This window comes from Myxocyprinus asiaticus, chromosome 40 (genome assembly GCF_019703515.2).
Source record: "Myxocyprinus asiaticus isolate MX2 ecotype Aquarium Trade chromosome 40, UBuf_Myxa_2, whole genome shotgun sequence".
Taxonomy (NCBI): domain Eukaryota; kingdom Metazoa; phylum Chordata; class Actinopteri; order Cypriniformes; family Catostomidae; genus Myxocyprinus; species Myxocyprinus asiaticus.
The window spans coordinates 6,297,160-6,311,348 of record NC_059383.1 but is presented as its reverse complement, the minus strand read 5'-3'; the positions used below and the strand labels follow the sequence as shown (position 1 = coordinate 6,311,348).

At 36.3% G+C, this 14,189-nt stretch overlaps 1 protein-coding gene across 3 annotated transcripts in view; it reads left to right on the top strand.

Moving 5' to 3' along the window:
* The first annotated feature begins 600 nt into the window (after positions 1-600).
* Positions 601-14,189, top strand: part of LOC127430658 (dihydropyrimidinase-related protein 3) — a 44,816-nt gene continuing 31,227 nt past the window's right edge. Inside the window, exons 1-2 of one of the 3 annotated variants that reach the window (XM_051680590.1) lie at positions 9,384-9,469; positions 10,931-11,000. Coding sequence is in view for 2 of the 3 variants with exons in the window: in XM_051680591.1 (XP_051536551.1) it covers positions 624-953 (330 nt within the window). In the remaining variant the exon portion in view is untranslated. Of the gene's footprint in view, positions 954-9,333; positions 9,470-10,930; positions 11,001-14,189 lie in introns of those variants that run through there. The other 2 variants (XM_051680591.1, XM_051680589.1) reach the window with 2 other exon arrangements.

Below are 14,189 nucleotides of genomic sequence, written 5' to 3'. Positions count from 1 at the left end.
TCTTCTTATTTTGTTTTTGTTAATTCACTTTCTTCGTGTATATCGCCACCTACTTTGCAGGTAGAATTTATTGTAAAAATTACTTAAATATGTATCTGTTTCTCACCCACACATATCATATCGCTTCTGAAGACATGGATTTAAGCACTGGAGTCATGTGGATTACTTTTGTGCTGTCTTTATGTGCTTTTTGGAGCTTCAAAGTTCTGGTCACCATTCACTTGCATTGTATGGACCTACAGAGCTGAGATATTCTTCTAAAAATCTTTATTTGTGTTCTGCAGAAGAAAGAGTAAAGAGTAGACGATGAGATCATTTTCATTTCTGGGTGAACTATCCCTTTAAATACCCAACCCCTTGATGTTTTGGCTTGAGTCCTTGATGTTTTCAATAGAAACGCCCCTGTTCAATAAATAGGCTAAATAATACATAAATAACTTACCTAATGCTTTATAGATCGCAAATATTAATATGAGGCTATGAATCAAAGTTTAATGTCATGACTAACTTTTGAATGTAGGCTGTTTATTTTGAGTCTGAGAGTGAGGCGTGGGCTCATGTAAAGTTTCTCCTCGGGCTCTCAGTGACACCGGCTGAGGGTCATTGACAGTCTCACTCACATCATGGCTGAGAAAACACGCATGCTGGAGCGGGACGAGGATCTGCCGGTGTATCTGGCTCGTCCGGGATCAGCGGACCAGGTGCCCCGACAGACATACGGAGGTTTATTCTGCAATGTTGAAGGAGCGTATGAGAGTAAAACCATCGATTTTGACGCTCTGAGTGTCGGTCAGCGAAGCTTCAGGAGCCCGAGAAACACAAATAGAGAAGAGATGAAACCTCCAAACCACAGAAACTTTCTATCTTCGGACAGTGGATGTGAGACTATAGACACAATACAAATAAAGCATGCGTTTGAGAAGGAAGTGCTACAAAGCCTTGATGATGTTAAGGTAATTAAAAATGTATATATTCTATCTATCTATCTGTCTGTCTGTCTGTCTAAATTATATCTATACATGATTAATATACAGCTTTAACATAGCCTATATTTCCTAAGTTATTACCTACGTCATATATAATACATTTTAATTTAAGTATATAATACAACATAAATTGCATTCAGGTAGTCATACACATCAACAATACTAATATATACAATATAGATCTTATATTAGATTAAAATGCCAACCTTATTTGCATCCTGAAAGGATGTTAAATACTATTTAGTAAATAGTAAATAAATAATGTGAGTAAACAGTAAAAAAGAGTGAAATTTGTAGGCCTGAAATGTGTAGTCTATATGTATATATTAACTACACTCACCCTGCCCATTACCTTTTTGAACTGTTCCCTTCTGGCCGACGCTTCAGAGCTCTGAGCACCAGAACCATCAGGCACAGGAACAGTTTTTCCCCTCAGGCTATCCATCTCATGAACAGTTAAATTGCCCCATTGAGCAATAACTATGTGCAATACACAGTTTAGTCTTTCTTATATTTATCCAACACATCCAACCTCTTCTGCCATTTCATTCCTCTGGAGAGAAAAACAAAAAACAAAAAAAACATTTGCACTGTTCGTAACAGATTTGTATTTACACTGTACATAACAGATTGTATTAGATTTGCACTACCCATGTGTATGTATGCATGTGTGTGTCTGTACGTATGTGTATAATTAGTTTTATTTTTTATTATTATCTATGTCTTGCTGCTGTTTTTGTATTGTTTTTGTATGGTTGTACACTGGAAGCTCCTGTCACCAAGACAAATTCCATGTATGTGTAAGAATACTTGGCAATAAAGCTCATTCTGATATGTAGTCACGCGTCTATAGACACATTTAAAGAATATATTTAGAGAAAGTAAATTTAGGGCTGTATTGAATCCACTACTGATGAAAATGCTTTTTATACAGTAGATGGATGTAAGGAATGAAGGAAGGAAGGATGGATAAATAGATGGATGGATAAATGGATAGATGGATGGATGGATGGATAAGTGGATAGATGGATGGATAAGTTGATAGATGGATGGATGGATAAGTGGATGGACAGATGAGTAAGTGGATGGATGGATAGATGGATAAATGGATGGATAGATGGATGGATGGATGGATAAATGGATAGATGGATGGATAAATGGATGGATGGATGGATAAATGGATGGATGGATGGATGGATGGATAAATGGATGGATGGATAAGTGGATGGATGGATGGATGGATGGATGGATAAATGGATGGATGGATAACCAAATGAGCATGTGATCTTCAGAAAAGGTTGTGATTAAACTAAACATTATATGTGCTGTTATCTATATGTTATATTTAATTAAAACTTTTCAAACCTCATGTATAGTAAAATGTAAATATAACATATAGATAACAGCACATATAATGTTTAGTTTAATCACAACCTTTTCTGAAGATCAAGTGCCTCATTTTTACCGATACTTTGGTGAAAAAGAACAACAAATCAACTTATTGTACCCTATTCATGGAAAGTTTTTTTTATGCCATCAAGTGCTCCGAAATGGAGATGTTAATAGATCACCACACACTTATTGCTGACAGGTGATTTGCCGAATTGATTTATTAGATATGGGTTTGATTTAATCCAAATTTGGCTGAAACCAACCAGCAGAAGAAAAGCTCTTTCATCATTTCAGTTTTCCACATGTAGTAGCTGCAGCAGCTGGTCCTTTGGAGACAGAGTTTAAATATATTAAATAATTTCCTCACATAATCAAATTTCTCCATACTGCACATGCTCATTTGGTTATCCATCCATCCTTTTATCCATTCAACCATTTATCCATCCATCCATTCTTCCTTCCTTCCTTTCTTACATCCATCTACTGTATGAAAAGCATTTTCATCAGTAGTGGATTCAACACAGCCCTAAATTCACTTTCTCTAAATATATTCTTTAAATGTGTCTATAGACGTGTGACTACATATACATATAGACTACACATTTCAGGCCTACAAATTTCACCCTTTTTTACTGTTTACTCACATTATTTATTTACTATTTACTAAATAGTATTTAACATCCTTTCAGGATGCAAAAAAGGTTTGCATTTTAATCTAATGTAAGATCTATATGGTGTCTCATATAATTGACAAGTTGTTTGGGAAAGTATCTTAAATAAAGCCACAGCATATTTGAGAGTGATTGGACAGAAGAAGTGCCTTGTATTGCAATCTAGTGGGCAGACGTTATTACTGCAGTGCTGCAAAGCTGATTCAGCAAGACACCAACACTACAAGAAAGATTAAAGGGATAGTTCACCCAAAAATAAAAATTCTCTCATCATTTACTCACCCTCATGCCATCCCAGATGTGTTTGACTTTATTTCTTCTGCCGAACACAAATGAAGATTTTTAGAAGAATATTTCAGCTCTGCTGGTCCATATAATGCAAGTGAATGGTGACCAGAAGTTTGAAGGTCCAAAAAGCACATAAAGACAAAATAAAAGTAATCTATAAGACTCCAGTGGTTTAATCCATGTCTTCAGAAGCAATATGATAGGTGTGGGTGAGAAATAGATCAATATTTAAGTCATTTTTTTTTATTTTTTTTTTTACTGTAAATCTACACTTTCACTTCCACATTCAACCACACTGTAAAAAGTATTATGTGATAACTACTTAAAAAAAAGGATGGTAACAATATTAGACATAACACACACCCCTACAGTTAAGTGCTGTTTTTATTCTATCAAACAGTAAGCAGTGTACATTACACTAAACACTAAACATAAGTAAAAATAAACACAAATAAAAGCAACATTTATTGAAAAACTAAATTAAGGTCAAGTTTACAAAGGTCAACTTACTGTCGAATTTGTGCTGTAGTCAAAGTCTTATTAGGACAAGCCTGCACTAAATGGAATAGTTCGCCCAAAAATGAAAAAATCTCTCATCATTGATTCACCCTCATGCAATCCCAGATGTGTATGACTGACTTTCTTCTGCAGAATACAAAAAAGATTTGAAGAAATCTTAGCTCTGTAGGTCCATACAATGCAAGTGAACGGTGACCAGACCATTGAAGATTCTAAAAGCACATAAAGACAGCACAAATATAATCTATATGACTCTAGAAGTTTAATTCATGTTTTAAGTAATCCAATCAGTTTGAGGTGAGAAAATACCTAAATATAACTCCTTTTTATACGAATCATGATATCAGCAGTCTCCTTGGCGATCATGAGCAAGGAGTTTTAATTTAGTCTGTTCTTACCTAAAACCGATTAGATAGCTTCAGAAGTGTTTTTAATTGATTTATCATATTTAAAAGGTATTAAAATACTGGAGTGTAATTTTTCAGTGTTTTAATGAATTAAACCACTAGAGTCTTATGGATTACTTCTATGATGTTTTTGTGCTTTTTTGAGTCTTGCATGATTTATGTGCATTGTATGGACCTACAGAGGTGAGATCTGTGATTTGTATGTGTTCTGCAGAAGAAAGTCAGTAAGTGAGTGAGTAAATTATGAGAGAATTTTCATTTTTAGGGGAACTGTTCCTTTTAGCTATAAAACATATCCTAAAAGAACTTTTCAAAAACACATCCATGATATAAAGCTGCTAGGCATTAAACACAAGGTAAAATCTCAAATCTTTAAATGTTTTCCAAAAACATAAATGCCATACATGACACTTGGCTAACTGGACTGGACTATACTCACACTTGCTGATAAACTTATAACATTCTCCAAGAACATGTCTCTAAACAAGACATGAAAAAATAAATAAAAAAATCTATTCTGGAATAAAACTTGGTAATAAACAAACAACTTGTCTTGCAAAACCATTGACAGTTATGCTTGCTATAAGCTTGTATTGTTGTTGAACTTTAAGAACATATCCCTCTATTCAGTGCATTCTGGACCAAAACCTGGTCCAGAAAAACCAAGAACAAAACTCTAAAATAGAAGTTTGTTTTTAAGTGCTTGCACTTTGGTAGATAACTTGCACACATCCAGTTCTAATAAGATCTTCTTAAAGGCTTCAGATGTATACCTCTGTTGTTTGGGATAGCTGAGGTTTAGGGCATATGTGAGTCCCAGAAGAATCGCACAGGCTTTAGCAATATTTTCCAACCCAGTCATGACTTGGACCCCCTCCAAGATGATGCTGAAGTCCTCCTGCTCACCCCTTGTGCTGACAGTGATTTTCATTACGTGCTGCAGGAGATCTTGCTGAACATCTGCATTAGAGCACTATAGAACACAAACACACAAGCATTTAATACTTCTCATGTTGCAAGTATTTCTAACATGTCAGCATTTTAAAAAGTGATGCATGTATTTTTTAATGTTAAAATACTCTTGTATTTCATTTTAATATTCTGAGACAGCTATTAGTAAACCATCTGTTGGCTGATTTCTCTGAAAAGTGAAATCAGCCAAATAAATAAATACAAATATTTGCAAATAAATGTAAAAAAAAAAAAAAAAAGATGTATTATTGTTTTTATTTATTTACACATTCATTTCCAAATGTATGTATTTCCTCATTATTTATGCATTTAATTATTTCCAAATCTATTTATACATGTACATATTTCCACATTTCCAAATTCTTTCTGTATGCTAATGAGGGGGCGTGTTTTCTCCCTCAGACATAGCAATTGAGCTGAGTGCTTCAGAGTGAAGCTTGGAGGCCACAGTGACATCTTGTGGTTGACAGAGGGAAATGCGAGTCTACAGACTTGAAATATAGCCACAGATGGGTGTGGATGTAAATTGTAAAATAAATGAGAAAATACATGTAGAAATAAATATGGAAATAAATAAATAAAATAATTCATAAATAATGAAATAAAAGTATAAATACTCATTTATGTCACATTTGAAAATACATTTATTTATATGTACACATTTTTTCATTTTTTACATTTATTTGGAAATGTATTTATTTATTTATTTATTTTTAATTTAGGCAGTTGTGCTCCTCCATAATCTTCATCAGAGGTTGTGAAGCACATCTTTACATTTTTTAGTCTTTAACAACCACTTTATACCAGGGGTTTTCAATCCTGCTCCTGGGGACCCACAGCTCTGCATATTTTGTAAGTCCCCCTTATCTGACACACCTAGATCATGTCACGGAGCCTTTACTAACGAGCTGATGATTTCAATCAGGTGTGTTAAATAAGGGTTACAAATGTGCAGAGTTGTGTGTCCCCAAGAACATGTTTGAAATATACTGGTTTAAGGTTTACAGACTACCTTTACCTGTTTTTTTCCTCAGGGCATTTTGTAGAAGATTAGAATCTGTAACTTTATCGGCGCGGGAACGCACAGTCCATAAAATGTTTGGGAAAAATACTGTGCTGACAGACAGCAGCAGAAGTGGGAGGGAGCATTGAGGGGGAAGATCAGCACCACTGATTATGAGACACTGATTATTTCTCTCATTAGTTGTTGCAAGTTGCTCAAGATAAATAAAAAAAAGCACAGCAAATGAAGTTCTGTAACTCCATTGGGACGCGGGACATGGCCCATAAAATCTGGACTGTCCCGGTTTTATCAGGAGGTCTGGTCACCCTAGCGTCACTTGAAAAAAGTAAAAGTAAGATAAAGCAAACAGTGACCATTTGTTTAGTCTGATCACATTGGTTTTTAACCCATTTCTGAAGCACATCTTGCATTTTAGTTTTTTAGGTTACAATTAACATGGCATAACCATCCCCACGAATGAGTGGAGAAAGGGGGTAGTATTATAAAACAATCATCGCCCTTTTTTCATCAGACCATCGTCCACATTTTCTCCACAGAACATCACACATTTAGATGTCTCTCTTATTTTACACAACTGATTCAACTAGATCATCAGGACAGGCTTCGACAAAAACTGGGAAATAAAATAAGGGAGCCGTCCAAAATGTGCAATGTTAGTGTTGCTCCAGATCTGGACTGAACACACCTGGTCAACCTTTAACGAGACAATTAAGAAATAAAAGGAAATTACAAATTATAAAGGCTTACCTTTTAGCGTGTACATGGAGCGGCGTAGATTCCAGGGGGAATGGGGGGGAGGTAACAAGCAAGTACAACCCCCCCACCCCCATTATTTATACCATGATCAATGGAAATATGTAAATGCTTCATGCTGAACCCAACACCCAATGTTCAAGCCAAATCTACACCCTTGTGTACACGTGATGACCAGTCTGTCAAAATGAGCATATGTTCATTTTCAAATGAATTGGTGTCTGTAAATCAAACCCAGAAATGTCACAAAATTTCCCAAAATAATAAGGTTGTCTTCTCTCTAATTTATTTGTTGAATTGGTGTCCGTAAATTAAACCACACAATTGCACAAATTTTCCCAAAATATAGTTGTCTTCTCTCTTAAATTTACGAGTAAATGTACCCAATATTTTTTATACAATGCAAAGCCATAATTTCAAATATAAAATATCCATAAAATTATACATTTCATGTTCATTTCTTTTTTTAATCAAATTTACTTGACACGTGAATCACTTTTTACAGTAAACCTACTGGTTGGGGATGGTAATGGTGGAGATTTAAAGAAAAAAAGGACTTAAAAATGTATCTTTTTCTCACCCACACCTATCATATCACTTCTGAAGACATGGTTTAAACCTCTGAAGTCTTATAGATTATTTTATGCTGCTTTTAGGTCCATTTTGGACCTTGTGAGTTCTGATCACCATTCACTTGCATTGTATGGACCTACAGAGCTGAAATATTCTTCTAAAAATCATCAATTGTGTTCTGCTGAAGAAAGAAAGTCATACACATCTGGGATGGCATGAGGGTGAGTAAATCATGAGAGAATTAGTCATTTTTGGGTGAACTGTCCCTTTAAGGGATGCATATATATTCATATTCATATATTCTCATGAGTTTGATCTATACTACAGTATGCATATATACATGCACTTGAATGGCAACTATGTGCAATTGCAATTTTTTTAAAATCTTTTTATGCACCATTATTGATTTATCCACAAAATAATTGTAATTATGATATATTAATTGTTATAACTGGGAGTAATTATGATTGTTATAGTATCATCCACATAGTAGTATGCCTACCTAATAAACTTTAGTAGTGTCTGGTGTGACATATCATATAGTAACTTTGCAGGTGACAAACATGTAGTAGAAGTGAACTAAATATGACAAAATCTGCCTTTGGGGATCGTTTTTATTTTATTTTAATTTTTTTCAGGGGTTAGGGTATGGGTTATGATTAGTCTGTCTGTAGTTATTATAATAAGCTTTACATAAAAAACATAAAAGTCTACTCTATGGTTTGTCCCTATTTACATGTGCACGCGCTTAGGGCCAAAGGGAGGTGTCTGCTCAGACAAAAGAGACACAGGGTGGGACTCAGCAGCTGTTCTCGGGACCACTCTCCCCTTTGTTTACCATCACTGTGACAGTCCATAATGATAATGAGGTTTTTTTTTTTTTTTTTTACCATGGATGCACTTACAAATAAACTAGACAGCATCCTCAATTTACAGCAGTTCTATGAACAAATATTGGACAACATTTAGTTATTAAGAAAACATACTGTTCCCTTGTAGATGACGGAAAGTGTTGTGGTGTGTTAGTAGAAAGAATTGATAGTTTTAGTTATATGGAAAAGTGTTTTACACTAACCTTTTTTTTTAATTATTATTGTTTATATATATATATATATCTTAATATCTTAGATCTTAATAGTCAGAAATCATTTGAAAGTGTGCAAAGGATATATATTGTCTTCAGTGGTGAATGAGAACAGGAACATATATATATATATATATATATATATATATATATATATATAAACACACACATATGACAGGCCTTTTAACACGGCTCGACACCAGTGTTCGGAAGTAGACAATGGACGTCCGATTCATGAACGAATCGTTCTTGTGAGTCGTTCTTTCCGATGACTAAACGATTCGTTCGCGAATCACACTGAGCCGATGACAGCGGATCGCGAGTCGGTCGATTTTTTTAGGTTAAATTAAGTACGCCTCAAAATGAGCACACTACCGCTGAGCAACAGGCCTATGATCATCAGAGCTCGAGTGAAATAAACAGCTATATTTTCCCTCAGACGTTTATTAAAATGGGTTTAAAGCATGTAAAATGTCGCAGGACGTCTAGGAACACGTGATGGCGTAAAAGAACCGATTCATCTTTTTTCGAGCCGGTTCATTGAAATGAACTGTTCAAAAGAATCGGTTCCCTGTAATGATTCTGACTCCCAAACACACTGTGTCGGCGCCCCCTGGTGGTTTAAACCCCACATGACACACAGCAGGACATGGAGGGAGGAGCCCAGCAGTGTGTTTGAGAGACAGCTCAAGTGTGCGCAACAGCAAAAGAACAGTCTCAGCACATACAGACAATAAAGACATCTCGCATCAACGAAGAAAATGTCGTACCAAGGCAAAAAGAACATCCCCAAAATCACCGTAAGTGCATACATTTAAATGAACCATCAGTGATATTCTAATGCATTTTTTTTCTTGATAGAATTATAGATAGAATTGCATGTTAGGCTGCAGATAAGTCATATCTAATATTCTTGAGTTACATTGATAGCCTATTGAGCTCTCAGTTCAGATATATCTGATACATGTTTCAAAGTGCAGTAAATGGTGCCCCAAAATGGTAATGTGGTTGTGTTTTATTGCATTAATTCTTACAGTCCTTTATGCATATTGCGGGAATAATAAAACAAGAAAATATCGTTGGGTTTAATATGAGCCGGTGGACTGCAGCAAGAAAATCACGCCCATAACCGATAGACTATTACATGCATGTTTTATATGACCGGCACATACTAGCAGCAGGCACATTGTTCATTAAAAACGTATGTTTTTATAAAGGTTATGTGCATATGCATGAGTGATAAAGAGGATGTTTTATAACTGGAGTGCTGTGTTGCGGTTTTAGCACGGATGCTCTTTGTCCTGATAGATTATCTTTGGTCCTGATGCTGTGAAACTGCGCAGTCCAGCACAAATGGGCGTGTTATGCGTTGTACGATGTCGTTTAAGCATTTTATTTAGGCTGCAATATTGTTAGTTGGAAATTATTTTCCACAGATACCAAACTTCGCAATAAACCGTGCACTTATTGAACAGATTTTTTGTATAGCAATTACTCAACAGTCTCTGTTCGTGCACCGGCTGTATATGTGCAAGAGCTGTGAGAGGTGAAGGTGTGGTTTTCTCAATCTCTACAGATGCTCACTGCTGTAATATACTGTGAACCGCTGTGGATATCAATATATAAATCAATATACAAATAAAGTATGGTTTGGAAGAAATATATATACAGTATATAACTAGATGAACTAAAATGTATATACACAATACTGAGAGCAGAGGTGCAGGGGCCCGAGCCCAAAATATTATTATTTTTTTTAAATTAATTTTTTTAAGTGTAACTGAAGCGAGAGTTATCGAGTAAATGTTTGGTATTGTTACTCAGTAAGTCGTTATTTCATAAAGATGGATTATTTACTGGCTAACGCGTTAATTTAGTGCGATTACTGATTTAAAAAATAACATGTAAAAAAATGTACTCAATCATGCCTCCAGACCCTTACGTAAATTGCGTAATAAAAGTATGTCTTTTTCTATCATTAAGCAGTTCAAGCTAAAAGAACATGTAACTTCGTATCTTTAAGAGCCACGCCTGAAGGGGGCAGTCAGCACACCTCAACAAACCTCATAACGGCGCAGACACTGGACAAGAGCAAGGACTCTTTGACAGCTGAACAAAGCACAACAGAATGCAGGGGTCTCGAGATGTGATTTCCATAGCTTAGACTTTTTTAAACGCAGTGTTTATGGTGCTGAAAACTAGTGAGACACTTTTAAAACATCCGTCCGATGTATATTTAGATGCATCTTTCTGTTCTTTAGCTTTCTGTTCTTGGCTGACAGAAGTGGAACCTGACGTGGTCTTCTGCTGTTGTAGCTCATCTGCCTCAAGGTTCGACATGTTGTGCATTCTGAGATGCTATTCTGCTCACTACAATTGTACAGAGTGGTTATCTGAGTTACTGTCGCCTTGCTGTCAGCTCAAACCAGTCTGGTCATTCTCCGTTGACCTCTCTCATCAACAAGGTGTTTCCATCCACAGAACTGCCGCTCACTGGATGTTTTTTGTTTTTGGCACCATTCTGAGTAAACTCTAGAGACTGTTGTGCGTGAAAATCCCAGAAGATCAGCAGTTACAGAAATACTCAAACCAGCCCGTCTGGCACCAACAATCATGCCATGGTCGAAATCACTGAGATCACATTTTTTTCCCCATTCTGATGGTTGATGTGAACATTAACTGAAGCTCCTGACCTGTATCTGCATGATTTTATGCATTGCTGCCACATGATTGGCTGATTATATAAATTATATAAATTAAATAAATTACATAAAGATAAGTTAAATAAAGTATGTATATATATACATATATATATATAAATTATTATGGATTATATATATGATTATTTGCGATTAATTCGATTTTTTAACATTTTAATCGGTTTTCAGCCCTAGCTCAAATCCTTTATTATTTTATGTCACCTGTTCAGAATCTAGTGATGCCTGATTCACAAATGAATCACTTGCTTGAGTCGGTTCATTTCAATGAATTGCTCAAAGGTTGGTCTGAATCAGTTCGCAATTCACTCCGAATCATTTGGATGCCTATCGCACAGACTGAATCGTTTGAAGTGGTTTCACACATTGTAAAAGGACATCGATATTTTTGTTCAGCTGTGACCTACCCTATTGAATAATCTATTTCTACACATTAGCATCAGGCCTGTCAGCTAAAGGCGTCCTACCCTACAAAAAGTTCTGTGGCTGATTATAATACAGTATTGTATCGTACAATAACCTTTATGTGTATGGTATTAAATGATTACATTATTCATGTACCATGACATTTACATAGTACTCCAAAATACTTAAAAGAATACGATTGAATGACAATGTTACATGTCCAAATAACATACAGTATTATCCATCTATTTTCTGAACACAGAAGTGTTCCACGATTCATAATGGAAGCCTGTTTTCAATTTCACTCGCATCGGTGTATGTTTTTAGCGGAAAATTAGATTTTTAGTGTATTAAATTTGAAAGTATTGCCAAGTAAAAAAACGGCTCCATGGTGCCGATAATTTGCCGAGTTGTGTTGAGTGTCTTTTGACAGTGCCTCATCCGAGTGGGTAGATGACATGAAATGATGGCCCGGGGTTAGTTACATTGACATAAATAACTACTTTGAGTTGTTATGAGAGCTAACAACTGCACAAATTGAGCCTGAACTCATTTTTACTCCAAATAACACTTAAAATGGTTGTTGTTCTCTGTCTGGATCATTCGTCTTTGAAGTTTTTACATTGCTTCTTACGGAGACCGGAATCAGAAAACAGACCAGCGGAATCAGAATCATCTCATAATTATGGTGCGTTCACGTTATGTTGGAATAAAAGCAATGAGCCACCCCTTTGCGTCGAGGAAGCAAGAGAAAAAAAAAAAAAAACGTATGGCAGTTTCTAAGAAGATCAGGTTTTAGAAACCAGCGGGGATCTCGGTTGCCATAACAACCCAGTTAACTCACTCAAAGGACAGGGTGGATGTGTTGTAGTGTAATAGACGTTGGACATGATGCATTTCGATTGGTAAGTTCCAGTGTTTTGACGTCTTTACTGTCAAAAAAATAAGAAACTGTCTGTGTATGGTAAATATTTTTGGCACCAGGCAACAAGACTGCAGCTCTGGATGCATACAGAGCGGTTTTATCCCAGCTCATTTCTATGAGCGAGCATGGCTAACACTCCACGCCTTAATGTCCTTTGGCCAAGCATTCTTTGGCTGTGTCCTCCCTACCCTCCCCATAAACACACACACACACACACACGATCAGCAACAACAAATGACTGCACTTTCTGTGTGCAGACTGTGCACGGCTTAGATGGGACTCTGGTATTCTTAGAATTTTCTGTCTATACAGCACAGTGAACGCCCACTTTTTCAGAGGCCTTGGTTCCGGTTGTATTTTCCCATTCATGTTCTCCATTAGGATTTAAAAAATTGAGATGATTGGTTCATTGTGGCATACAATACTTAATGTCTTATGCAAAGGAATGAACTACAATCCCATTAAGCACTGTGAATTTAAATAAAATGATGGTAGAGTATAATAATTGTTGATTAAAAGTACAAAACAATGTATTTAAAGTTTATTACAAAATATTCATACACAAATATGAAAGTTATTTAACTGTAATTTGATTCATCTAGGGTAACAGAGACTTCTCTGATTGGTGGATCGCTCTTCAGAATTATGGGTAGTGTAGTTCCATATCTGGAATTCAGCAATTAAACATGATTTTTTTTAAAGAAGGTGAAATCACACTGACTTGTGGCTTATACAAAATCATGTAGGTAAGGGATAATGTACAGTCAGACTGCACATTATGCATCTTATTACAATAATACTTGCCAAATAAATAAATAAGTGGACAAGAAACATTGGTTTTTTATTTTATTTTTATTTTTTGGGGATTTTTTCCCCTTTTTCTCCCAATTTGGAATGCCCAATTCCCAATGCGCTCTAAGTACTCATGGTCGCGTAGTGATTCACCTCAGTCCGGGTGGAGGAGGACAAATCCCAGTTGCCTCCGCATCTGAGACTGTCAACCCTGTGCATCTTATTGTGTGGCTTGTTGAGCGCTTTGGCACGGAGACATAGCACGTGTGGAGGCTTCATGCCATCCACCGCGGCAACCACGCCCAACTCACCACGCGCCCCACCAAGAACGAACCACATTATAGCGACCACGAGGAGATTACCCCATGTGACTCTACCCTCCCTAGCAACCAGGCCAATTTGGTTGCTTAGGAGACCTGGCTGGAGTCACTCAGCACACCCTGAGATTCGAACTTTTTGTAGCGAACTCCAGGGGTGGTAGCCAGCGTATTTTACCTCTGAGCTACCCAGGCCCCCAAGAAACATTGATTTAAGTTGATATTATTTTACTGGCTCATTTGTAGAGATCAAACAGTGATCCGAGAAGTAGGAAAGATGATTCACAATACCCGGATGACGGTGTGAAACGTCTTGATTCCCGGATGTGCAGTTGTTACTCAGAGATGTCAGGCCGCTAGATGG